This window comes from Pygoscelis adeliae, unplaced genomic scaffold (assembly GCF_000699105.1).
Source record: "Pygoscelis adeliae isolate BGI_AS28 unplaced genomic scaffold, ASM69910v1 Scaffold38, whole genome shotgun sequence".
NCBI lineage: Eukaryota > Metazoa > Chordata > Aves > Sphenisciformes > Spheniscidae > Pygoscelis > Pygoscelis adeliae.
The window spans coordinates 13,587,127-13,612,571 of record NW_008825614.1 but is presented as its reverse complement, the minus strand read 5'-3'; the positions used below and the strand labels follow the sequence as shown (position 1 = coordinate 13,612,571).

Genomic DNA, 25,445 nt, shown 5'->3' with positions numbered 1-25,445 from the left:
GTCAACCTCAATGCTCAGTCCTTATGCATCTGAGTTGCATTCTGATATGGAGACAGGAGGTTCCAAATATTTATGTCTCTGGTCTCTTGCTCTTCTTGCTTCTCTATAAACTCATGAAACTGGGTTTTTTGCCTTGTTTGCTTCTAGCAGACATGCTTTTTTGCTGCATCAGCATAATTTCTAGCAAGCTTTGCTGGGATTAAACTCAGTTGTTGTTTGTTTTCTTTTTTTTCTGCAATAGATTCCAAATTGATGAGGGAATAGGGGAAAACTGAGAAATTAAGACAAGAGGCAAATACATTCAAAAGAGAAATTCTGGAGACAGTTGGTTATTACAACATCATAATATGATACAAAGGGTGAAGATGAAGGATGATATTTCTGCTTGGAAAGATGAATGGCAACACTCAAAGATCTTTCAGATTCTGGCAGACGGTGGTTCCGTGATGATACTTAAAGTCATGCAGTCTGGATATCCCATCCTTAGGAGGGACTTGTGCAGAGCCAGGAGTGCATTAGAAGTGAAGTGTGTTTAAATGATGACCTTCAAATTAGCCTCTATTAGAAGTTTTCCACAGGGATTGCTTGGCCCAGGTTCAAACTGGAAGCTTGGGGTGGGAGGTGTAATTCTGTCTCTAGATATCCCTCTGGATAGAGAGAGCTGCTGTATGAATTATAATGAAGGGAGTGATCAAGTATGTGCATGGAAGGCAGTGGCAGCTCCATCCTATACAGCCAAATGCTTTGTTACACAGTATCTGCTCCTGCCTTGGAGGCAGAATGTGCTGTGCCTTACAGTATTTGCTCCAGTGCTGTCTGCTCCGTTAAAGAGAGGAGGTCTGAACCGCGCAAGGAGGAAGATGGCTGTAGGAGCCCCAGAAAAGAGCACAAGAGCTGAGAACGCTTCCTGGAACCTCCAATACATGGGATTTCCTGTTGTCCCTGGTGGCCTGTGGGAACATGGGCTTCACTCTCTCAACCTCCTTTCTTCTTTCTGAAGCCACTGCCCACTAGTCTTGCTAGTCATAGTCTGCAAAGGGATGTTCTCCTTGAGAGTTTTTTAAGCATCCTGCCATTCTGAATAAAAGGATGAGCAGGGAATTACAGATGAACCCAAATGTCTCAGTGCTGGTAGAATTTAAAAAAACCCAAAAAAGGCACCTCTGTTTTGTACACCAGATTCCTTCAAAAGACAGAGTGATGGTTTTGTGCAGCTCCAGCTGAGAAGCTATATTCTTCAGGGTGATGTTGCAGCCGTTTACCTAGCAACAAATTGAGATGTCTTGGAATGCTTTCTTTGAACAAATCAAAGACAGTACAGTGGGGGGGCTCCTGACTGCAGGTATTTATTTTGATTAATTAGCCACTTTGGGAAGAAAGCCCTCCTGGATGGTGTTTTGAAAGTATGTCTGTGGCCAGCTGAGCCAACAGTTGCTTGGGGATCTGCTCTGAGTTTGTTCATTTACTTCTCAGCTCAGCTGAGGCTGGTGTCGATGCAGAGCTGTGGTACCCGTAGCAAGAGAAAGCATTCTGTCAAAGCACTTCTGTAGGGCTGAGGGGGATCCTCTCTGCCCAAAACCTTTAATAGGTGCCTACACCCTACCTCTCATCACATCTAAGCAGGCTGAGGGGTCAGCAGGCAGCTGGGAGGAAGAGGTCTGGCAGATGTGGGCATCTGAATGAGTAATAGAGGAAAACTGGGAAACGTTTCTTTCCAGATGGCCACTGCCACTATCCCTTTTCCCTCAGGAGGAAGTAGGAGTGTGTTGTCTGAATCGGGGCACCTGTTTTCAAGCAGAGTAATCTTGCAGCCTACTTTGCTCCTGTTTTTGTTCCTGATGGAGGCTGCTCATGGTCAGAGAGGAGTGGCAACTTGTTAAAGTAAAACAAGAAAACAATTTGCTCCACCCACCGAAGAATCTGGCCAGCAAATAAATGCTTGAACTGACTTTCAGATTATTTAGTCCTACTGTGAAGCCCTAGCTTATTGAGGAAGAGTTACTTAGATATTGCCAGGCAAAGGCACTGCAGCCAGCCTTGCAGTGGCAAAAAACTGAAGGGAGTGTGGTAGGAGTGCCTGTGATAGTAATGGTCCACCACGTCAGGGAAGGGGGAGGAACAGTGTGACCCACAATGTTCCTTTTTTTGCTCTCCTTTTTATTTTTAAAGAAAAAATAAATCATTGCTTAATTATTTTACCTAGAATTCTCTTCCTGCCAAAGTAATGCCACTCTATTGATAAAGTGGCTGCATTCGTCAGCCAAAGTCTTCCCTGCCTTGTGTTCTCACTTGATCAGAGGCATTTTCCTCCACCCCATTGCTCCTGAAAATGACATTAATCGTTCCTGTCTTGGCTTAAAAACACAAATGGTGGAAGGGAAAAGGAAAGGAAAAAAGTGACGATGTCTGCCAGATGGTACTTAGTTTATCTGCAACTGTTCTTTGGGGTTTTGGACCATTTACAAAATAAGTCCTTTTTCTTTATGGTCATCCCTTCCTTTTGTAAATCTGAGTTAAACGGTCTTGTAGGAAAAGTTCGGCATTAGGGTCTGAATACTTCCACTCCTAACTATCAACTGCACTCTCAGCTCAGCACCAGTGCCACATAAACAATTCAGGGTGGACTCTAATTGGCATCAAAGTACCTTTAAACTAGCCTGACAGTGCAAATGGAGCCTTAAAGGCAGCTTGAGTGTAATTTACATCTGCTTGAAAGCCTCTTTATCCTTCCAGAGTTGTATGAAGGGACTTCTGTGTAAGTGACAATTTAGCCTTTCTTTTCCTCCAGCAAGACTGTGTGGTTATTTTTACTTTTTTTTTTTCCCTCTCTAAACAGTGGTTTGATGCTGTGTGTTGTTTGAATCTAAAATTCTTAAAAGAAAAAGGTTTATAATGCATATTTATAATGGATGATTTTTTTGTATGTTAAAATTTTTGTCTTATTCCCAAGTTAGGCAAACAGGTGCAGTCAAAACTGTGTCAATTCTCTCCTTTGAATCTGCACAGGATGCAGTGCTTTTGTAACTAAAGGACAAGCCACAAATGTTTAGAAGGGTTTTCTACCTCTTTGTGCAATTCTAGAAATAGCTGTTATTGAGGTATGACTTATTCAGAGGGCCAGCATGCTTCAAAAGTGTCTCAAACCACAGGAGAATGTGTGCTTATGCACATGTTTTCCTGTACAGATGGATTAGCTCGAGATGCTGTGTGAAGGCCTTCGTAATATTCCCCTTGCTGAATAGTCATCAGACACTGTCTGGCTGCTGTTCAGCTGATGTGCTTTCGAGCTTTTGGTTGCAGCAAGTTGCTGCGCTGTTGGTTTTCTTGGTCTCTTGGGAGCATTTTGAGCTCTCAGGCTCTCTATTTGGTTTTCTTTCATGGAAGTGGTGCCTCACAGCACTGCTGTCGTGAGCTACCTAGGCTGGTGCCATTGCTTTCGGATTCCCTGAGAAGCCTAAGCCGTTCCCAAAGCTGAAATCCTGTGGGGAAATCTTGTTTACCACCTGTTTCTTTAGGATAGCGGGTAGTGGCAGCAAACAAATACATTTTGGAAAAATTTTAAAAATCAATGTCTTTAGCCAGCACAAGAGATACTATATTTTAGGCAGGAAGCCTCTAAACTGCATCTATTTTTGCTGTCGTGTTTCCATCCTGGTTTGTATACAGTCTTTGGGTTGAGGCAGAACTCCTCTAGCAAGTCCAGGAACCTTTCCCCATTCCCACGCCAGACAGCTCCTTCAGATGTAGACCGCCAGCATCTTCTTTCTCATGGCTGATGTTAGATTAGAAAGAGATGTTGCTGACATATAGGGCTAGACTTTATAAAATGGCTAGTGAGAGACTTTTCTTTAAGCTATAACTGGCGTTTATAAGTTGATGTCTCTTCAGGCTTACAGGCAATCAAGTTTTCCATCAAAATGTCCCTTGTCTAGTTATAATGCAGACTCTTTCTTGAGCATTGAAATGTGAAACTGGTTCTCCTGGTCTCTTAGCCATCTTTTTGCTGAAGATGTTCCACTTTGATTGCCCAGCACCAAAGTTTAAAAATTGTGCAAAAATACTCTTCTGTTTCAAGCAACAATTTTTTTCTTTTACTGTATGGCAGCTTTAGTTCAATGTGGAGGTAAAAATCAGCATAAAAAGAAAACAAGATGGAGGTTAACACCTGACACACATGTACCCAAGAGTCTTACGATCAAACAGCACTATTAAGCTTTATGTTCAGGCAGATTCCCCAGCAGTACTTTGGGCTGTTTTTACAGGGTTTTCTCATGAAAATGGACATTTTTGCCTGAACACAGCTTTTCCTGTGGACAGCTGTAAGGAAAAATTCAGTCCTGATGGTTCTGATAGGATCAAATGTTTGTGTCCTTATCTTTGGCCGAAGTTGTGCACCATTATTATAACAGGCTCCAAAGGGTGTGTGTCTCCCTTATAGGGGCTTGGTGCAGCTTTTTTGGCCCAACCAGTGAGCCTATAGTCAGGGACCTTTGCCCCATTCTATCAGGAGGAAAATTTGGTTGTAAGAGTCAGACAGCTGTTTGATGTAAAGTCCTTTTTCAGTGGACACAGAAGAAGTGATTTTTCATGTGGAGAAGTTCGAGCAAGGCTTCATAGCGGACGTTTTGCTTTTGCTGCTTTTATTTTTGCTAGCCTTTTGCCTCTCTTATACCCACACAAAGCTTTAACCATTTATTTCTCGTTTTTTTGCCAGCATCTAGGAGACCCCTCAACCCACAAGGCTTAACTTCCATTTACTTTTTTCATGGTCTTCAGTGGTTGCTTCCAGTACTTGCAGGTGCATAAAATACATGAAGAATCATTTAATTGCTCCTTCCACTCAGCTTAGCTTCAAAGAGAAATGTTTAAGCATCATCAGCTTTGGTGGGACTTGAGATTGTCTGTAGATCAAAGACCTGCAAGCTCACAGTCATTCCAACAAAGTATTATTAATTTTGTAATTTAATTTCTCAGTTATGTAGACAGTTTGGCATACGTATTTTAAAGTTGGGTTTTTTTTCCTGTAACTTTAAAAGCAGGTTAAATATTGGGAAGAGGTAAAGGGTTTGTAAAAGCTCAAATGCAGAGGTTTGCAACCTTTCTTCACCATGGATCCCTAAAACTTTTCTATGGGACTGGCAGATCCTTTAGAAATGTCAAGTGTATGCGCTGCTCTATATCTTAGATGCTTGTTTTTCATAGTCATCTTGGAAGGGAAGTAGTCCACAAACCAATTCCCCACGGTGCCCTCCACCCCTTTCACCTGCAGGCCAAGGCTGAAGATCATGGCTAGAGTAGAAAAAAAGTCAGTTCTGTACATTTCTGGGTAAGTTATGTTACTGTCAGTTTTTCATATTAGATTTGATCTTTACTAGATTGTACAAAGCTATTACAAGCAAATTGTTGTTTACAGAGAAAAGAATGTTTTTCTGAATGATGATCTATATGGACCACACTCACTTGAGAGCGTAGCTTTTTGAGTGATTGAAGTAGAAGTTGTTATTGATTTCTATAAAACTAGTGGGAAATTAAGAGCGAGGGCTTGTTTTCTTATAATTTGTGTAAGGCTGATCTTTTACAGCTCAGAAGAGTCCAGCTGTGTAAAAGCACTCTTCTAGTCAGGGTCAGCTTTTAACTTCTCAACGTGTAAAACAGTAATTACTCTAAATTTCTGACTCTGAATTTCACAAAGTCTACAACAGCAATAAGGAGCTGGAAATGTTCTGGAAGCTAATGATAGGCCAAGTTAAGTTTAATAACTCTCAAGAAATTTCGTTATGTCACCTTCTGCTGCAGCTTCTTCTTCATTATCAGCTCAGCAAGGTTTGAGCGAGGCAGTATTTCATGAGGTGTTCCTTAAGAGTTCCCCTGAGCAAATCTAGCAGGAGATGGTGGTGGACACTGAGCCTCAAATTCTGGGGGCCCCACACCAAAGCTCTAATGTCTCATATTTTTTATTAGCTGCCTCTAACCAGTAAGAAACATCCAGCACTGAAATGCAGATGGCATATCAATTCCAAGTGCTGAATTGGTGCGTTAGCTGTGTCTTAGAAAGGGCTGGACAGTTGCAGGCACTGCCTGATAAATGAGGTTTCTACAAGGTCCTGATCACTTCAGATCATCAGCTGTCTTACTGTGTCTTTTGAAAGAGCTAAAGATTTTATGATCCCTAATTCTGTTGGAGTTATGGTAATTGAATTCTGCCATAATTTCCCATGTGCTTAAACGTTGTCATACACTGATCAGATGCATTGTTAGCCTGGTATTTTTTAACGCATGGTAAGATGTATTATTGCAAATAATACTTTGCTCTCACACTGCACTTCATTCATAGATCTCAGATTGGCTGTATTTTAATCATGGATGTGACAAATCCTTTGTGTGGTACTTATTCTTTAAAACATAGCTTTAAATAATTCTGCTCCCTCCAGTGACAGTTCTTAGACCCTCGCTAAAGAATCGCCTGGAGATGGCAAAAGCTTCAAAATAGACACACATTTTTATCAGCATTCTCTGTGGCTTAGTTTGTATAGCGGTAGTGGGTGCAAATATGGCGTGGAAAGGGTCAGATCAAGCGTGCAATCTGACCGGTAAAATCTGGAAGATATTTATGGTTTATGAATAACTTTTACTCACTTAAAAAGACACATTACTCCTGTAGCACTGACAGTGGCAGACTGCAGAGCTGTACTGTTCCTTGAGTTTCTTTTTCAGCGAAAGCCAACTCCTCTCACTGACTCACTAATAATTATTTAACTTACTAAATATCCTCCATGTCAACCTACGTCAAACAAAGAACCTTGTAATCCTGAGATATTATCTACGAGGGTTCATAAGAATTTTTTTCCCCATGTTCCTTCTGAAAGTGTTTTAGCAGCAAAGTTCTGGCACGATAGTAGCCTGGTGCTGAGCCCTGCTTATGTCCTGGGCGTTAAGCTGATCAGCAGCTTTGTGATCAAGAGGGAATTCTCCTGCAGGGCAGACGGGAAGGGGTAGTTGTTGGTTGAGGTTTTCCTTACTTGTGATGCTTCTGAGAATTTTCCTTGCTTTTGAAGTGAGCGAGATGGTAAAGATGTTTTCTGCCCCTCTCCTGCTGTTTTCTTTTGATGCGTTGCAGTTGTGGGTCTGTCTTTGTTAGCCCTTACGTTTATGAGGCGTTCTCATGCTGCACCTGTATGTTATACAAAGAGCTCCCAAAATTTCTGAGACCATGAGCGCTGCCTGGTCCCAGGAGTATCATACCTTGGAAACCCTTAAAAGGAGGACCCCCCATTTTGTCCTTGTTTGGTTGTCCTTCTCGCAGGTGATCAGACATGTCTCCTGGCATCATGCCATCCCGAAGGATCCCCTCTCTGTCTTAGTTTGGCTCTTAATTTAGGTACTGCAAGTTGGAGGTCATTTTCCCTAGAACTTCTGTAGTCCGTGGAGGGAGATGTGCAACAGGAACTATTGCAGGGATGCCAGGTTGCTTTCTGTGGAGGGTTATTTTCTCTTCTGACCATTCAGGCAGCCCTGTGAGACCTCCTAGGCATCTTGCAGCCTCTGAAGGTACTGGGTACAAATACCTCATTCCTTCCTTATCTGTTTCCCAGTGTTTAATGACTGATTTTGCAGCGCTGTTTTAATGCTGCTGACTTCACATGCAGAACCAGAGAGCAATTGTGATTTAGTAGGTTAATTTTATGGCTGGGAGACAAAAATGTTTATTGTAACTCAGTGACATTAACATATATTTTTAGAATATGAAATAAAAATAGGTGTTTCCAATAGAAACAGTGGACACTAACATAGAAATAATGAGTGATACATGCCACAGGGAAGGTCTTGTTTCCAGCATGTGTGGATGCACTAGCAGGTGTTTTTCCTGTGTCTCAAGCTACACTACCTTGCATCATTACCAGAATTCAATGAGCAGCCTTTTTAACATGGCTTTTTTTTCTGTTAGTGCATTATCCACTTGTAGCTGTTCAATATTTAATTTATAAGTCAAGTGTGTGGGGTTTTTTGGTTTGTTTGTGTTGGGGTGGTTTTTTTGTTTTTTGTTTTCATTTGTTTTTTTTTAAAAAATGAGGTTTCTTTTGTAAGTTGGTCCGCAGGGGTGGTTAGAACCTCGTCTCAAAATTTACCCAGTGGAAACTAAAAGTTGCTAGTCTCTAGCAGCTGTTACACACATAGCCTGCATTTCTGGCTGTCAATATCCTAGCAGGTAATTGTTTCTGTCAAGATCCATCACCCTGGGCAGTGATTGACACATTTGCTGACAGTTTCCACAGAGAGGTCAGGGATGGAGCAGGGGCTGTCCGCAGGGGTGTACCGGTAGAGAGGGTTGAGCTTCGCTGAGAAGGCAGTCTGGGGAGTCTACCACTGTGGCAGACTGAGTGTTTCCTCGTTATATGGACAGAGCACTTCAGTCTCCAGTCTTGTCAAGCTGTCACCTTTCATCAGCCATAAATCTGCTTGCTAAATAAATGAAAAAGGTAATAAAACATTTTTATTAGTCATGACAAATGCTTGTCTTAGGAGAAGTTGAGAAAATAATGACTTGATTTAAATATTTATTAAATCAAGTAATTTTTGAGGCATCCTTAAGACCTGAAGGTATTTTATGATATGATAAAACAATTGCATAATTCATGTTATATATTACACCAGTGGTGCAGCGTTGCTCAGAAGAAATAAAACCATTCTCACTTTAATGTTTTTAATTTTAAGCTAGCCTGGCATTGCATGTTAACAGCATTTCTGTCCAATTTATCAGTCTGTTCTCTCTTGTCAATGCCATCTGCTTGCTTGTTTTACCACCTCTTTAACAACCAGGTGATTTTTGCCATCTTCACCCTCCTCCTCGATATGCCCAGCAGTCCCATTTGGGTTTATGGGGTTAGTGTGCTAAGCAATATTCATATGTTTATGTAAATGTGTTCCCTATTCTAAAGAACCTTTCCCCATTTCTAGTTCAATAGCTTCTAAGTCTTCCAGCATCCTGGCTTATAGCACTGAATTATTTTACTGTAGTCTAATCTGCTTGTTATGCCAGCTGGTTTTGTTGATCTGTAATGTATTCATTTATGTAATAGGTTCTACCCTAGCAAAGCACTTAATTTTAAGTGTGCAGGTAGACTTGGTGAAAAGAATGTGATTAGCTCAAAGCTAAGCACCTGCCTAAATGCTTTGCTGGATTGGAGGCTTAGGAAAGAGAGGAAAACATTGGTCTAATTATGTTGAATGTGTTTTAGAACTGCTTTATCCTAATAGCCTTATCACCAGACCAACCTCTGGTTATGGACACTCAATGCAGAAGGCTTCTCACAGCTTGCCAGGCTTTTCTTTTCACTTCGTAGTTTTCTAGATCTCTCTCCTGGCTCTTCTGAACTATAATTTTAAGCATGGTTTGCATGAGAAAATGTATCTCTGCCTCTTAGGAAGTGACTTCAGGGAAGCCATGTCTTAAAATACTGGATGTAGAAGGCAATGAAAAGCTGGTGTCACCAGTTCGTTTGATTTTCCCCTGTGAGAGGAGAGCAAAATATTTATACAAATCCAGACTGCAGTAGCCCACGGAATAAATGTGGCAGTGAGACCAGATTGTCGAAAAAGGATGAAAAAGATAAAATGAATGACACAAGGGTTAAATTCTGCTCTGCTATTAATTTGGGCTGAGCCAGTATTAGAATTATTGGGGAAAAAAAAGGACGTAAACCGCTGAAACTGAAATCTGAAGAAAATATGTACATGTATTTTTCCAGTTCTAGCTCTTACCTGCTGCTGTTTGTCTTTTTCCGTTCCTGAAATCTGGATGCCAGATGCCAGAGGGATTTGCAGGACTTAGTTTAACTCATGGTCACTGCAAAACTGCCCTAAATCCAATGTTACAAGAATTGCTGCTACTGCTTTCCCAAGTCAGAACTTAGCTGGACTGGGTTTTTGCTTTTCCCACTGCTGCATGGCCAGGGCATAAGGCATTGCCAAGACCAGAAAGCCATGCACAACACCAGGTGTTTTCAAAGAAAGGGTCATTTGTTGAGTTGTCTTTGCACGCCCTTCTTCTGCAGTGTTTAGCTTGGATGCGTTGTCGTTTCTGAAGCCGTAACAAGCTCCTCATGGAATTCACACCGTGCAGGTTCCTGTGTGTTATTTTTCAGAGGCAAGGCTATACTATGGTTTTCTTTCCCCTTTGTTCCTCCCTACATGAGTTTTTGGCATCTTCATCAAGGATGGTACTTGAGCAAATGCTTAACTTGATTGCGCTGCCTAGACTCGAAGATAGAAATGGGCTTAGGCACTCTTGAAAAAGTATGAACTGAGGCAGATGTTTAATGCTTTCTAAGATACAAACCAAGTAAGTGCTTTCTCAGAAAGATTATTCATAATTGTGTTTTACTATATATATCATGATAGGGAGAAGGAGGAAAAAAGGAGGAAATAGCAGCATAGCAGTAGATTTCTAACAGCTTCTTATGTTTGTGGTTACTTGTCACCACCGTGTTTTTAGCTGAATGCAGCCTATACATAGGGCAGTACAGAGTCCCAGGCTTTTGCCTTCCTCCTCCTTTTTAACGGGCGTGGGGCAGACAGTAGCGGCTAGTGAGCAGCTCCTGGCTCTGTGCACAGCTAAGTCCTGCCTTGCTATGAGCCTTTGTTCACTTTGCCTCTCTTTGTCTCTCTTTCCTTCTGTGTCTGTTCAAATTAGAAAGGCTAAAAAGGTGGGGACTGGCTCCTGCTCTGTGTTTGACCCTGCCTGCCAAACCTGGAGGACTTGCTGCCCACTGGCATGTCAAAATGTTTTTGTAATACAAAAAAATTATTAAGAAACTTATATTTTGCCACCTAATCATCTGCAACTTGAGATTCTCAGTGTATTTGAGACTGACTGACCACTCCACCATCAGTATGAATAAAGTCTGAGAGGTCTGAGGATGCTTTCAGGTTCTCTGTGTTTGACATTCATAGAATCATAGAATCATTAAGGTTGGAAAAGACCTCTAAGAACATCGAGTCCAACCGTCGACCCAACACCACTATGTCCACTAAACCACGTCCCTAAGTGCCGCATCTACCCGTCTTTTAAATACCTCCAGGGATGGTGACTCAACCACTTCCCTGGGCAGCCTGTTCCAATGTTTAACCACTCTTTCAGTGAAGAAATTTTTCCTCATGTCCAATCTAAACCTCCCCTGGCGCAACTTGAGGCCATTTCCTCTCGTCCTATCGCTTGTTACTTGGGAGAAGAGACCGACACCCACCTCGCTACAGCCTCCTTTCAGGTAGTTGTAGGGTGCGATGAGGTCTCCCCGAGCCTCCTTTTCTCCAGGCTGTTGACATTCTCCAGGCTCTCAGGCACTGATGGTCTTCAGTGAAGGCTCAGGTGCCAGAGACTTGGGCCTACCCTGTGGACACTGTTGAAAGGTCCCTGAAGTGTCTCAAGGCAAAAATTCAGATAGAAGCATGCAGTTCCAGGGCAGCATTGGAAACACTAGCTTGATGTCCCTACAGCTTTCGTGCAACATGGGCGCTCTTCCATTTGCCTGCCAGTGCAGGGTTTGCATTGGTTTTGATAGTATATGAGAATGCAAGTGGATTGAGGCATTGGTCTTGGTTTGCACATACTGTGAGCTACATTCTCAGCTGTGAGGCTATGTGCATAATGCTTTCTGCCTGACATTAGTTTTCTGTTTGTCTTTTCCAGCACTTCTACAAGCAGTCATAGCTGGTGATCTGCTGAAGGTAAGTACAGAGCACTGAGTGTCCACTTTTTCACAGCTTTTTGCAGGTCTGATATTCTGTAAATTTTATCACACCTCTGCTCAAAACATAAATAGACTGCTGTAGGGACTGCTGGCAAGTGCCATTTTACAGCCTTTCCAGGAAACCCTGAATATTAGGGGAACATATCAATCAGGTGAGATGTGAAATTCGAGTGAATAGGATCTGGTGTTAGACAGCACCTTTCAGCCCAGGATTCATAGCGCGCTGCACAGAGCAATGTGTCAGTTACTAACAGGGAAATTACTATACTGGCAAATGCAACACTGAACAGCAGGGTAGTTCTGACACAGCCTTACACAGTAAAGGATATTTTATGGCAGTGAGGTTGGTGGCCAAGCCCCTAGAGTTGCTAAAGACTTCTTAACTTCTACCTAGGCAACCACCAGACCAGGTAGAACAAACCTCAGCTTGTTTTATCATCTGATGGATGTCTTAAAACACATAGTGTCTTGGTATTGTTAGTTATTGGGAGGAAAAGGCACCAATGTTTTGTGCCCAAAGTCTGAAGTTCCATGTCTGACAGTTATTCAGGCTGTGTTTTTCAGTAGCCAAGTTAAGATTTGAAAACATGCCCTCGAATTTGGGTGAGGACTGTGATTAATGATTGCAATTTTATCTGTGAGAAGCCAGCTTGGAGCAGCCATTTTAAAAATGACAGTACTGTTAGGCCAACTCTTTGCCTGCAGGTGCCCCTTCTATACCTCCACCCCTGTGCTTGTGGCTGCAGCATGTAGGGAGCAGTCCTTCAAGCAGCAGTCATAAAAATATTGTCCCCTTTCAGCTTCTTGAAAACTTTTTGCCTGAGTTTGCTTTGACAGGGAAACTTCTTGCCTTCTTCAGATGTACTGCATCATAAATGATGCTGTCGTGGTTTAACCTCAGTCAGCAACTGAACACCACACAGCTGCTCGCTCACTCCCCCTTGCCTCCAGTGGGATGGGGGAGAGAATCTGAAGAGCAAAAGTGAGAAAACTTATGAGTTGAGATAAAAACAGTTTAATAATTGAAATAAAATAAAATAATAATAATAGTAATAATAATAATAATATACAAAGCAAGCGATGCACAATGCAATTGCTCACCACTCGCTGACCGATGCCCAGCCCGTCCCTGAGCAGCGGCACCCCCACAGCCAGCTTTCCCCAGTTTATGTACTGAGCATGATGTCACATGGTATGTAATGTCCCTTTGGCCAGTGCTTCTTGTGCACCTCCAGCCTTCTCAGTCGGCAGAGCATGGGAAGCTGAAAAGTCCTTGACTAGTGTAAGCACTGCTTAGCAACAACTACAACATCGGTGTGTTATCAACATTGTTCTCATACTAAATCCAAACCACAGCACTGTACCAGCTACTAGGAAGAAAATTAACTCTATCCCAGCCGAAACCAGGACAGATGCCCCACTGTCACAATCCTCTCCCTCTTTTCTGCAGTGACCTGCACTGCAATCCTCCCCGCCAGAGTTTGCAGCATTTCTGAGACCTGGCCGGTTGCTGTTTCCTGCCTGTTCTTACCCCACATAGTGCTTCCCCCTCTGCCAGTCCTGGGTAGGGGGCAGAGAGTGAGAAGGGAGATCTGGGGCAGCTGAACCCCACCTCCCTGCAGATTTTTGAGTTGGAGTTTTCTGGTTTAGTCAGAAAGTGTTTGTTTCCTGTGCTGAGGAAAAATTGGAATATTCAGTAGAGAAGCCAGAATTTTCTATCAAATACATATATTTTAAAATATCCCAACAGCTTCACCAGAAGTGGTTTGCAAGCATTGTTAGCAAGCAACAATTCATCACTGGTACAGTAGCAATGTCTCATTGTTTAGGAAATACAAACTGCTTTTCTTAACCCATATAATTGTTAATACTTCTAGTTTCAGGTATTTTTTCATTGGGGCCTCAAAGCTGGCTTTAAAGTAATATTTTATTTCATTTTATTCCATTTTTGTACTGATCTCCTATGAAAATTAGTAAATAATTTGCCTGCATATTTGTTTTTCTGCTCCTACCATCTTATCCCTCTGTGTATTTTGTTTTGGTTTGTTTTTTTTTCCAGTTCATAGAATGCTGTAAAAAAGGAGCCAATTTGTTAATCCAAGGACCTGATCACTGCTCCTTGTTGCACCATGCTGCCAAGACTGGGCACGGCGAGATTGTGAAATACATCCTGGAGCATGGTGAGTCACAGTGGGCAAAGCCACAGAGAGCTGTACTTCAGCCAAGTGTCAGTCAGGTAAAACACACTGTGTGGCTGGAAGTGCCCTCACTCATCTGTCGTCACCCTCAGCAAAATGTCCACCTGCAGCATGTGTGAGCAGGAGGCTAGGAATGTGGTAGCAATGACAGTGATAGCTCCAGATAAAGGGAAAGTGTGGAAACAAAAATAAAGATGGCTTTTGAGGAGGACGGGTGTTTTCACAGTTGCATCAGCTGGGGGGCTGTGAAGAAGCAGTGTGATGCTCTAGTTAGAACCCCTGGCAGAGGAATCCTGTAAACTAATTTGTTTTTCAATTAGAGCATATGTTGTAGAAAGCATCTGATCTCCATTAAAACATTTACAGCGATGGAGGGCCCATCCAACCATTGGTATTATTTCAGTATTTAATAACACACTGGTTAGCAATCTGTGCATTTATTTCTAGACTGGATTTGCCTAGCTTCCCTTCCAACCTTCCAATATTATGTCTCTGTTAGATTCAAGACTACACGGTAACAAAAATTTATGATCTCCATTTTATGTTTATATTTATAGGCTGTGATCGTGCCGTTTCCCTTTTTTCCTTTCAACTCTTTATCTTTGTCAGTAACAGGATTGCAGGCATGCTTACACAGGCTATGCAGCAGTTTGTGTGTGTACATACGTTTGAAGCAGTCACATTTAGGAGTTTCTGCCTGTTGAACTACTGTAATCTTGTTCATGGGTTGCTGGAGAGTAGTACAGTAATATTGTCATTGCTCTGCATGCAGAGCTAAAGTCCCAGTGATCAGCCTCCTGCACTGTAGGAAACGTTTTCTCGTCCTTTAAGCATTCTTGTAACTCTTCTCTGATCCCTCTTCAAAATATCAATGGCTATTTTGACTTCTGGATGTCAAAATCAACTATATTATTTCAGCAGCAGTGTTAGCACTAAACACAGAGACTGCCTCCGGCAATTGGAATAAGTGTTAGCTAATGCTTGAAAGTTACTGCAGAAATTGTACGGAGAGAAGAAAAAAGTACAACTCGTAGGAAAGGAAGAGGCAATAATCCATCTGTTAACATTTGTGTTAATTGGGGTGGGATTTAGCTCAAGCTTGACTCCTAAATTTAGGTGTTTACATATAGGTGTCATATAATCTATGGGTCTGAGTTCCTGTACTGTCAACAGAGATCCATGACTCAATTCATTTGCTCCTGTATGACAGAGGTACTAGAGGAGACCTGTCCTCTTTCGGTGACAGATGGAAATGAGGAGGGCATCTTTAATAGCAGCAGACTTCTAGCATGACTAGCTCAAGGGAGACCCTAATCAAAGTAGTCGTTGCAGCCCAGCAAGCGATTCAGCTGACAGTTACCTGTGTGCTTCATTCATTTAGCTAAACATAACTATCTAGTGTCATTTGTCCTTGGATATCCAGGACACCTGCATGGGTCTACAAGATAACACATAAGGCCTATAGGAGACCCATACTGGACTGGCAGCTGGAGACCAAGCAAGCATCCCTGTCATTCCAAATGCATCCCAAGACCTGCCCGTAGGCATATCGAATGGCACAAAATAGCTGTGTGTGGGCAACTGAACTGTGCCCCAGATACCTGACTGAAGGGGTCTGAATTGCTACTGTACTCTTTTATGTATAGATACCTTCACATGGGTAGCTAAGTGTAGTTGGCCTTATATCCAAATATTGGCTAGTTTTCTCCCCGATTGTAACAAGTCTTACTAGTGTTAACTTTACCTCCTATTTAACTTCTCTGGATTATCTCATTAGTCACATTGCATATACATGCCTCTGAATTCTGTAGACAGACATAACTTCACTTAGTTTTCTTACTGCCTCTGGTCTCTTCTCACAGTGCACACGACCTGTGCCAATTCTCTGTCATGGTTGCCTCTCCAGGATTTTTCTTAGGCACATATACCTTAACTTACAGTCTGACCCAGTTACACTTCCTTTGGTGAAGGTTTAAAATGAGATCATTTAAGCTGGTAAGGATGTGAGCAGGGAATCCATGGGAATTTTTGAAGTGAATAGAGAAATGTGAGGGATTACGGACTGTTAGACAAAGACAAACCAGAAGGTTGAGCAAATGTCAGCTCAGTTCCTCTCTCCCCCCTTTATCCCTGAGGATGGCAGGAAGCTTTTGCAGCTTTCCAGACATATGTCCTCTGGGCTTCTCCAAATGCATTGTTTGTTTAACATTCTCTGGGGATCAGAGAGTGCATGGGACAGTGCTCTAATAGGGGCTTCCTCTCTTCTCCCACCAAGCAATTAATGAAACTCATTTCTACCCTGGGCACTTCTCAGTCACAAACGAGCTCTCTTGCTGAATCATCATCATCATCATAATGTCCTTGTTTTTCTGTTGCGTTCTCTGGCATCTGGCGTCTTCTCAACATCAATTAGTGTATAAGACCCAATCCAATGCTACTAATATCTGAGGCTTTGCCTGTATCTAGCTTCTCATTTCTGCTGATATCCACCCTTGATAAAAATAGGTCTTACTCCTGTTCTAGCAATTACCTCTGACCAGCCATACTTCCTCTGTAGTCTGCTTCCCATACATGGCTGGAGATAGTTAATATTTCCAAGAATTCCACTGCAAAATACCCTCCAGCACACAGCACAGAGGACCTATTATTAATCACACAGGGAAAATCTTCTGAATATCTTTAAAAAACAACAACAAAACCCACCATACCAGGAATTTTAACTGCCTAGTGTGAAACTAGTGGGGTGAATCGAACATGATACAGGAGTTGGGGAATCCCCCCCTGCCCGTAGCACTGGGATTATGAAGGAGAGAAAATGGTGTAGTGATGCTGTGACTGTCCTTTATAGAGATGGCTTTATGCTTTCTGCCATCATGCAGAGGACATTAATGCAAGAGGTTATTCTGTGATCTTGATCAGAATGATTTCAGATGTTAAGGGGAGGAAAATAACCCTTCTTGAATTAGAAAAAGCAGAGATGAGTCACACAAGGAGACTGCTGTGCAGTATTGCCAGATACTTAGCAGTGGACTAGCACAAGCCTGGAATAGCAGCTGAAACACCAATGTAGTAGGTGTCAGAACGACAGCTGCTTACTGCTGCAGAAACAGTTGTGTTGGCTGCTGTTCCTGCAAAACAGTTTCTCTCTATCCCCTGTGCAGGAAGGGCAGATACACAGACCTATATGTTGTTCAAGACTGCCTTCCTAAATCACGGGTCTTTTGGTTGTAGTAGGAGGGTCACTTTTTAAGATCTGTCTGTAGCCGGGCTAAGGAACACTTAGCTTGAAACTGAGGGCCAAACTCAGTAGGTATCAGAACCACATGTGTTTATTGCTTCAGTCAGCAACTGTCTCACACCCTAATGCGTATATATTAGGGAAGAGTTAACTGTTTACTTGCTTAACACAAACAGAATTAGGGAAGACTTAAGAAGCTCCATTAGAAAAAGGACCTCCTAAACCATCATCTGTATTTGGAATCAGGCTTGGGTTGGAGTCTTTATCTGGCAGTTCTGAACTATTTATAATTTTAACCAGTATACAAGACATTCCAAGGTTTGCCTTCTCCTTGTCTTCTCCTCTTCTCGAGAGGCTCAAAAGACAAACAAGAATTCTGTAGTTCATCTAGGGTATTTTAATTTTAAACAGAAGAGAGGAAAGAGGTTTACAGTTACCTTAGGAGTTTGTGGTGGGAACTTCTGATGGAACAGTCAATCAGTAGAGCATCCCATCCTGAACATATCTGTGACCTCAAACCTCGATGTCCTTGCTCCATTATGTAGTATGCTCTGGTAAAAAAGGTGATGGTTTCATTGCTCTTGGCACTGCAAAGTCAACAGTGAAGAGCAATCAGTGAGTTTGGATTTGCATCCTGACCAGATTTAGGAGTTCCAAAGAAGGCTTTTGGAAAGCAAATTTTGCCTTGACAGAGATGTATGTCAGGGACAAAGTTTGAATAGCCATCAGAAAGCAACACTGAAGGAGAGTGAGTTTGCCTGACATATGCTAGTATGTCTAGATTTGCAGAATGTTTTAGGGTAGTGGACATTTGTGAGGGGCCTAAGCAGAAAACAGCTTAGTTTTTGTAGAAGACACAAGGTATGAAATAGTCTATTTTAATTTGCAAGTTTACCAAACTTTAGGTCAACGTGGCTGAGAGACAGTTACAATGGAAGGCGTGCTCCCATAACCTGACTACCCTCTATGTTACAGTGGAAATTCTGAGCTAAAAGATACTAGCAGTAAAAACCAGACACTGTTAATCTTCACATCAAGTAAAAATGAAGAGTGTGGAGTTGGGGGAAGGCTTGAAATAGATCTGACTTAGTAGATACTATTCTTTTAAAAATATTTCCTCTTTGAAGGTAAGGAACCAAATCCAGTTTTGTCCCCCACATAACAACCTCAATCAAGTTATTAGACAAAGAGGGTTTAGACAGATAAACACCCAGAAATGCTGATAATGTCTGATGTTACTGCTTAAAGCAATACCCTTCTTCCCCAGTTCTGTGAAGAACTGACAGGACAAGGGACTGGCAGGGGTTAATAGCTGTATGTCTCCTGTGGGTAGCTGTAACCACATCCATTGGAGAGGGCAGGGTGTGCTGCCGGCCTGGAGGCCTTTCGGACTGCATGGTGCTGTATATTTTGGAAATGCCTCTGAAATACGGTCATTTAGTGTCTCTTTTATGTTGTAGTGAGCTCAGCTAAAGGGCAGCTGCTCTTGAGCATCTCCTTCCCTTCCCTTCCCTCCTCCCATCCCCAGCTCAGGCTGCTTTGCCTCCTGAGAAACTGGAGAGGGGCTTTGGTGGAGTGAAAGCGGGCAGAAGGAGAGAAGGAAAAAAGTTAATAATTCTACACAGACAGTCTATCGGAGATGTTAAGGAAAGAAAGTGATCTCAGCTGGGCTTCCCCTCAGTGCGTCATGCTTTTCAGCTCCTTTCATGCGAACTTATCCCCCCCATCCCCCTCCCATCTCCATCCTGCCATTCTTTAGCCCCCGAGTTGCTCTCTCTCTTTCTCTCTCTTTTTTTTTACTCCCTCCACCTCTCCACACATTTCTATCTTTTGTTTTTATTTCCCCCCCTGCTGTTTTCCTTGATAGAAATCTCACTCATGCATTTCCCTTCCGGATTTCTATTGGGTTATTTTGTCCTCTCTCTCTCTGCGCCTTGGTCCCCTTTTCTTTCGCTGCCTCTTGTCCTGGAGTAAAACAGCTGCCTCCCCGCTGGGTCAGGATGACAGTGCCGTTAGCTTTCCCAGTGCCAGCCCTTCCCACATCTGTGCAGCTTTTGTCCCAGGGCAGAGGGGGATTTGGAATGGTCGGTTGGCAGCGCCAGGGAGACTGATGTAAAAATGAGGTCCAAAAAAGAGGGGAAAGGGAATTAGGAGGAGGGCGTGAGATGGTTTAAGAGAAGCACAAGTGAAAATAAAATAAAGAAGTAAAGGGCACAGCTCAGGCTGTGTGTGAGTTGGGACATTCTAGCTTCAGAGATAGGCCAGAAAGAATGAAATGAATGAATCCTGGTACCACGTTGTGCTGCTAATCGATTAACCCCAATATCTGGCCCTTATGTATGACAAGGATGGAGTTGGGGCACTCCCATGAAATGCTTTATTTGGGACAGTTATTTGGGAGAACACCCTTTGCACGCAGGGAGCATGTACGTGGCACCTCCTCAGGTCTGTACTCACAGGCTGCCTTGCTCAGTCCTCAGCACTCAGCTCCTCTGTCCTAGCCTTGCTGTTTCTTCCTACTCAAGACTGGTTTTCCTTCACCCTTGGCTTCCCATCTCTCCAGACCCGCTCTGCCCCAGCTTCTCCTCCCTCTCAGGTCATATTCTTCTAACTTCTCTCCATCCTTCCTCCTAATATTTTAACACCTTTTTCCGTTCTCCTCCACTTACCAGGGCAAGTACCTCTATGCCCAATGCAGCCAGCCCAGTCACCCTGTTCTACCTTTGCATCACAACCTTCCTTGTGCCATCCATGAACAGAAATAATAGTTTACTTGGCAGTGTCTTTTCTAACACACTGCAGGCCATTCCTGGTTACCTATCACTGGGATGTGGCATTGCAGCAAGCCATGGAGAATTGCCTCTATTTTTGAGATAACATGATTTTCTTTTCTGCTGGGAGATGTAAGGGAGTCTTTTTGTTCACCTCTTGGGTTTTTTTTTTCTTTTTAGTTTAGGCATTATTTTTCTTTCCTCTCAATGAGGATGCTTAGCCCCCTGTATCCTTCTTCATGCTTATGGGAGCTCAGAGGTCATGAGTTGATTCTTCTTTTTGATGGGGAGGATTGAACACATAACTGCCAAGTGAGGAGATGAAGATGTGTGGTGGTAGAGTCAGGGTGCTGTGCTTTAAAAATTGACAGTGGCTAATGAGTTTGGAGAACTGCCATGACAGGTATGCAATGCCCTGTGCACTGGGGACTAAGCATGATACTTTTTTGGCCACCCCTTTCTCATGATGACAGAAGATGAAGTGAAGGAGCTACCTGCAGCTCCTGTAGCTGAGGCAGCCGGCTGCCCCGATGATACTGCATGCGTATGTTGTAAAAGGAGGGAGGGAGCGCCAGGCTGCTCTGATCCATTTTGACACATACTTAGAGTGAAAGGAGTGTAGAGAGGTTGTGTGTAGGCCTTAGTAAGCAAGTAGTGTGAAATTCCTCAGTTTCAGGTGAGATTTGCTGTAAGCTCTTCAGGACTCTTGAATTTCAAAGTCAAAGTGCGCTGGAGAGAAATATTCACGCACAGGAAGGAAAATTCCTGTAAAGTTTCACTGTTCCCCTTGCTAACTGTCCCATACCATCTGGCACTATGCTCCAGAGCAGCGGAGAGAAGAATAATAAGCCAGACTGCAAAGGGAAAAGTTTTTCTCGTTTCAAATGCTATTCAGATCCTAGCCTTTCCATATCACTGTAATTCAGTGATGGAATTTGCTGCTATAAACATCTGCCTGTAGTGAATATCAAGGACAAAAGAACATTAGCATAAATGCATTATTTTGTCCCACTTAACAGAAATCTTTTCTGTTTTTCTTAATCTTACTTTCCTGATCATTGCTAACCAGTAGCGTACAGGATTTGCATATCAATATAAAGACCGCTGGGAATATTCCACCCTGATCTACATTCTGTATAACGCTATTAAATAGAGTAGCACAGGGATGTCATTCAGAACGGAATTTGGCTAATTTCAACTTCCTAATGACATTTTCCCTCTAGTACTAACAATAGATTTTAACTTGCAATATATCAGGGTTTCTAGTGTATCAGCATTTTCAATGCATTGTACTTATGTGAACCACTTAATTGAGCAAGGTGAAGAGAGAGAAAATAAACTCCATGAATATTCATTCCCAGTATAATTTAGAGGCTGCTACTCCCTGGTGCTGACACTCCAGCAGGGACTCTGCGTTCAGAATTTTGCTAGTGCAAGGGCTTGCACAAGCAAATATTACCTTGAAGGTTGGCATATTTGTGCAAACTGGGCTTTCAGTTGGCTTGTTTTACATATTTGCACTGGGAATCTTCTCCTGGTAGTCATACTCTTCCAGTCATGCAGACAAATGTTATATGACATACCTGACTCTCTTTTGCAGGTCCATCTGAATTACTGGACATGACAGACAGTGAAACGTAAGTACAACCTACCCTGCCCTTCCCATTATGTGCATTAACCTAGCAGACTTCTCTTGTTTTTCAAGTGCAAACTTTCAAATAAAAAAGCTTGTAAAATGGCACATCTTTTAAAAAATAAAAAAGCAAACAAAAGTCCCCCCAAACCCAAACAACTACCTCATTTGTGGTTTTCTGGCCTAAAACAAATGTTTCTTGAAATCCAAAAAGGACTTCCTCTCTATTGCTTCCTATGCCTCCTTAATCTTTCTAGAAGAATACAAGTCCTGCATTGTGCTTTGATGTTTCCAGAATCCAGTTACTGAGGAAGCAACCTGAAGGGTAAATTCCAGAAATCAGGAAGTTACTTTTCTTGCTCTACAGCTTTTCTTCGGTGCCTTCTTGATTCATCCAGAGTGCTCTGCCTTAGCTGTCCCAAGTGGCTGCAACCTGTGCAGTCAAAGATTTATCTTGAGTAGTTAGAACCTCGATCGCCTCTGTTATTACAAAAAAAAAGACTTTACTTTCCAATTCCCAACTGCTCTACATCTTGTTGTATAATCGAGGCATCACAAATAGTATATAAGGGAAGCACGAATAATCCCGGGAAGTATATGGAATATATGGGAAGCAAAAGTAACCTTTCTCATAGCGGTTAAACCTACCATTCTTCATCCCACAGTGCCCTCCTCTGCTAACTGAGAACGCCAGAAAGGTTCTGCACAAGGTGCATGTGTGCAGTCCAGGAGTGATGGAGTATGGATGGACTGCCTGTTTCTCTTCATGCAGGAGCATAGCACAGCCACTGAAATAAAGTGCAAGTGAACATGGCTGTGAGGGCTTCCCTTTACAAAGGTCCCTCTACCACTAACTCTTGAAAATGGGAGGTTTGAGCTGTAACTGGCAGCATGAATTTCTTTTGATCCTCAGGGGGAATATCAGATAGTATCCCATTCTGAGTCTAGTTCTCATGCAGCAGAGACAGATTCATTACAAGGTTGCCTATTAGTATTTCAACTTGCCCTGTCATGGACTGAGGCTGAAATTCCTTTATGTTCTCTCACTTTCTGGGTAAGTAGGTGCAAGATTTGTCCTACTACATGTATTTCTTGTCATTTGTTATTTTGGAGGTTATGCAATAGCTCTACTCGTTGGACACTAATATTAAGGACACCTTTTCAGCCCCCTCAAAGCATACTTTCCTCCTCTTCCTAGGCAATTCTAGATAGATTTCTTTAACCTTGGTACTACAGTCAGTTTCAGAATCCTGTTACATGTAGCCCCATTCTGAGTGAGGAACTTTGCAATAAATCTGCTCCCACTACACAGCCTTCGCTTTTGAAAAGCATGTGTTCAAGCTTCCCCAGTAGCTCACCAGTCTGGCAGTGGAAAACAAAAACACAGCTCTTGCTCTCATACATCCAAGAGAGCAGGGTATCAGAACCAGGGCAGCAAGAGCACCAGTCGTGACTTTGATGGGTAGGATTTTTCTAGGATGTGTCCAAGAATGAGGTTGAGGAAAGAAATTGCAGGAAGAAACAAACACTGTTGCTGTTTTGCCTGCTGTGAAATAAGAAGGTGGCTAAGTTTGCCTTTGCAGCAGTTAGCAGAACTGGTGGTTGGATGGAAACGTGACGTTCAGTCCTTTGAATGGATAAAACCTGTGCATGTTTGTTTCCCACCCTTCAGAAGTTCTTCATCTGCTATTTGTGCATTGCAGGCTTTCCTACTGAATCAAAGGATGTAGATGCTAAAGGAGAGAGTGCACGTCTACCTCTGCCAGCAAGAGGGAACCTTGCAGAAATACAGCATCCTTCTCTGTCTGTACCTCTGCACCTCATACTTCGTAAATGTACATTGGTGTGATGTCTCTCACTGCTGGTTTCTGTACTTTGGTCTAGGGGTGAGACAGCGTTACATAAGGCAGCCTGCCAGCGCCATCGTGCCGTTTGCCAGCTCCTGGTGGATGCGGGAGCCTCTCTGAGAAAGACGGACTCCAAGGTAACCCAGCCCTGTCAACCAGTTATAAAATACGGCCACCAAGCGAGACCGATCAGCATCCGTCCCTGCTGTGTGCATGATTGAGGCTTCCTTGTGTGTGCCAAGAGTAGCCCTTTTTAAACAAGCTATTTTTATTTAGAAAACTGTATTGATTTAAACAAGTACAAGAGGCTTCAGTCCCCAACGCGGGTCATCTTCACCATAGTGAGAGCCTGGCTTCAAACTATTCGGTGCGTTGGGCGTGAATGAGGCATCTCCACGGCACAGCATCCTCCTCCTCCTGTGTGGTCAAAAGAGAGGCCTGTGGGCAAGGACCACCTGGGGGAGCCTTGGTTTGTGATTGCATAGCATCTGTGAGGCTTGGTTATTGTGGCTGATTTGCTTTGTGAGGATGGCTAACCATTTTCTTTTGCCCTCGCTTGCCCCTGTGCTCACTGATGTGACACTAACCACAACCCTCTCTCGGTGTACGCTTGGCTGAGAAAGAAGTCTGGGCAAAATTAAACTCTAGGAATATTCTGTCAATACAACAATCCGATCACTTGGGAACATGGTCCAGAAGCTGCCCCTCTGGCACTTCTGAACATAAGCATCTTGTGGTCAGCTGCTGAGAGGTGGTTGGATCTCTGGGTTCCAGAGTCAGAAGCACCTTCGCTGCAGCAAGACAATTAAAAACAATTCCTACCATGTAATGCTGTATGGGGTAGTCTATAAGGGGGAGAGAGATCATCTCTTTTTCAGATGAGAGTACTGTACATTGCAAAAGATAATTTCTGCAACAGCTGAAATCCAGACAAGTGCCTTCTGACTTGTTAATCTTCATCTGCCCAGAAATCCAGGGATCAGGAGTGTTTTTGTGGAGATACATTAACATGTTTCCAATATTTTTTCACAGTTTAGGATTAAGACTTGTGGTCCAATTTAACTTAAGGTAGCTCAGATAGCGGAGTAGCAAATTGATGCACTGAAAAATGATTTGTACTTGAGATAGAATGAGACACATAGAACTCATCTCAAATGTTGGGCGTCTCTCTCTGCACATCCTTAGCAAAGTGTGTAGTCTGTGAAGTGCACTTTTCAAGTGTTAGCTACAGTACTGTGCGTCATATTCATTCCCATAGGGACTGTAGCCCTAAAATGAAAAATCAGTTCCTTCCAGTGTGTGAGCCCTTCTGTGTGATGTATCAAATAGCGTATCCTTGCAGAACCGCATGATTTGTCCTAAACCACACAAGGACTTTGAAAATCTTCAGAATCTCGTGACTCTAATGATAGAAAAACACCAACTTGTACAACAAATAGAAGCAAATTTGGAGAATTTACTTATCCTTCTTGTAGTAATTTCTCTGGGTCATGCTTTCATCTGTTGTTCTAAATATGTTAGCACAAGACTTTCTCTTCATGTTTCTTTATTATAGGGTAAGACCCCTCGTGACAGGGCTCAGCAAGCTGGTGACCCAGATCTGGCCTCCTACCTGGAGAGTCGGCAAAACTACCAAATGGTTTCCCATGAGGATCTGGAGACAGCAGTCTGATGTCTGAAAACGTCAAAGAGGATCCTTGGAAATCGCAAGGCTGCACCTGAGGCAGCCTTGGGCATCGTGTGAGGAAGAAGCTGATGGAACCAACGTGTCTCTCACTCTCGTGGAAAATACCTGAGGACATGCCACCAGTTCCTAAGGGCTACTGAGTCTTGCCATGGAACGGTTAGGTTCCATAAGTTAGCCCATGATGGATGAGGCGGGACACTCAAAGGTCTGTGGAATCCATGGGCCACAGAAATTTACCTTTATTGCTTCCAGCAAGTAGCATGAACTTCTCCCATGTTCATCTGTACAATTTATTTAAAAAAAAAAAAAAAAAAGGGAAAAAGA

General features: G+C 42.8%; 1 protein-coding gene across 1 annotated transcript in view; it reads left to right on the top strand.

Annotated features, from left to right (window-relative positions):
- Nucleotides 1-25,106, top strand: part of DGKI (diacylglycerol kinase, iota) — a 126,157-nt gene extending 101,051 nt beyond the window's left edge. Inside the window, exons 27-31 of the mRNA XM_009332926.1 lie at nt 11,687-11,724; nt 13,807-13,927; nt 21,555-21,591; nt 23,472-23,571; nt 24,990-25,106. Of these exons, the coding sequence (XP_009331201.1) occupies nt 11,687-11,724; nt 13,807-13,927; nt 21,555-21,591; nt 23,472-23,571; nt 24,990-25,106 (413 nt within the window). The remainder of the gene's footprint in view (nt 1-11,686; nt 11,725-13,806; nt 13,928-21,554; nt 21,592-23,471; nt 23,572-24,989) is intronic.
- The last annotated feature ends 339 nt before the right edge of the window (nt 25,107-25,445 follow it).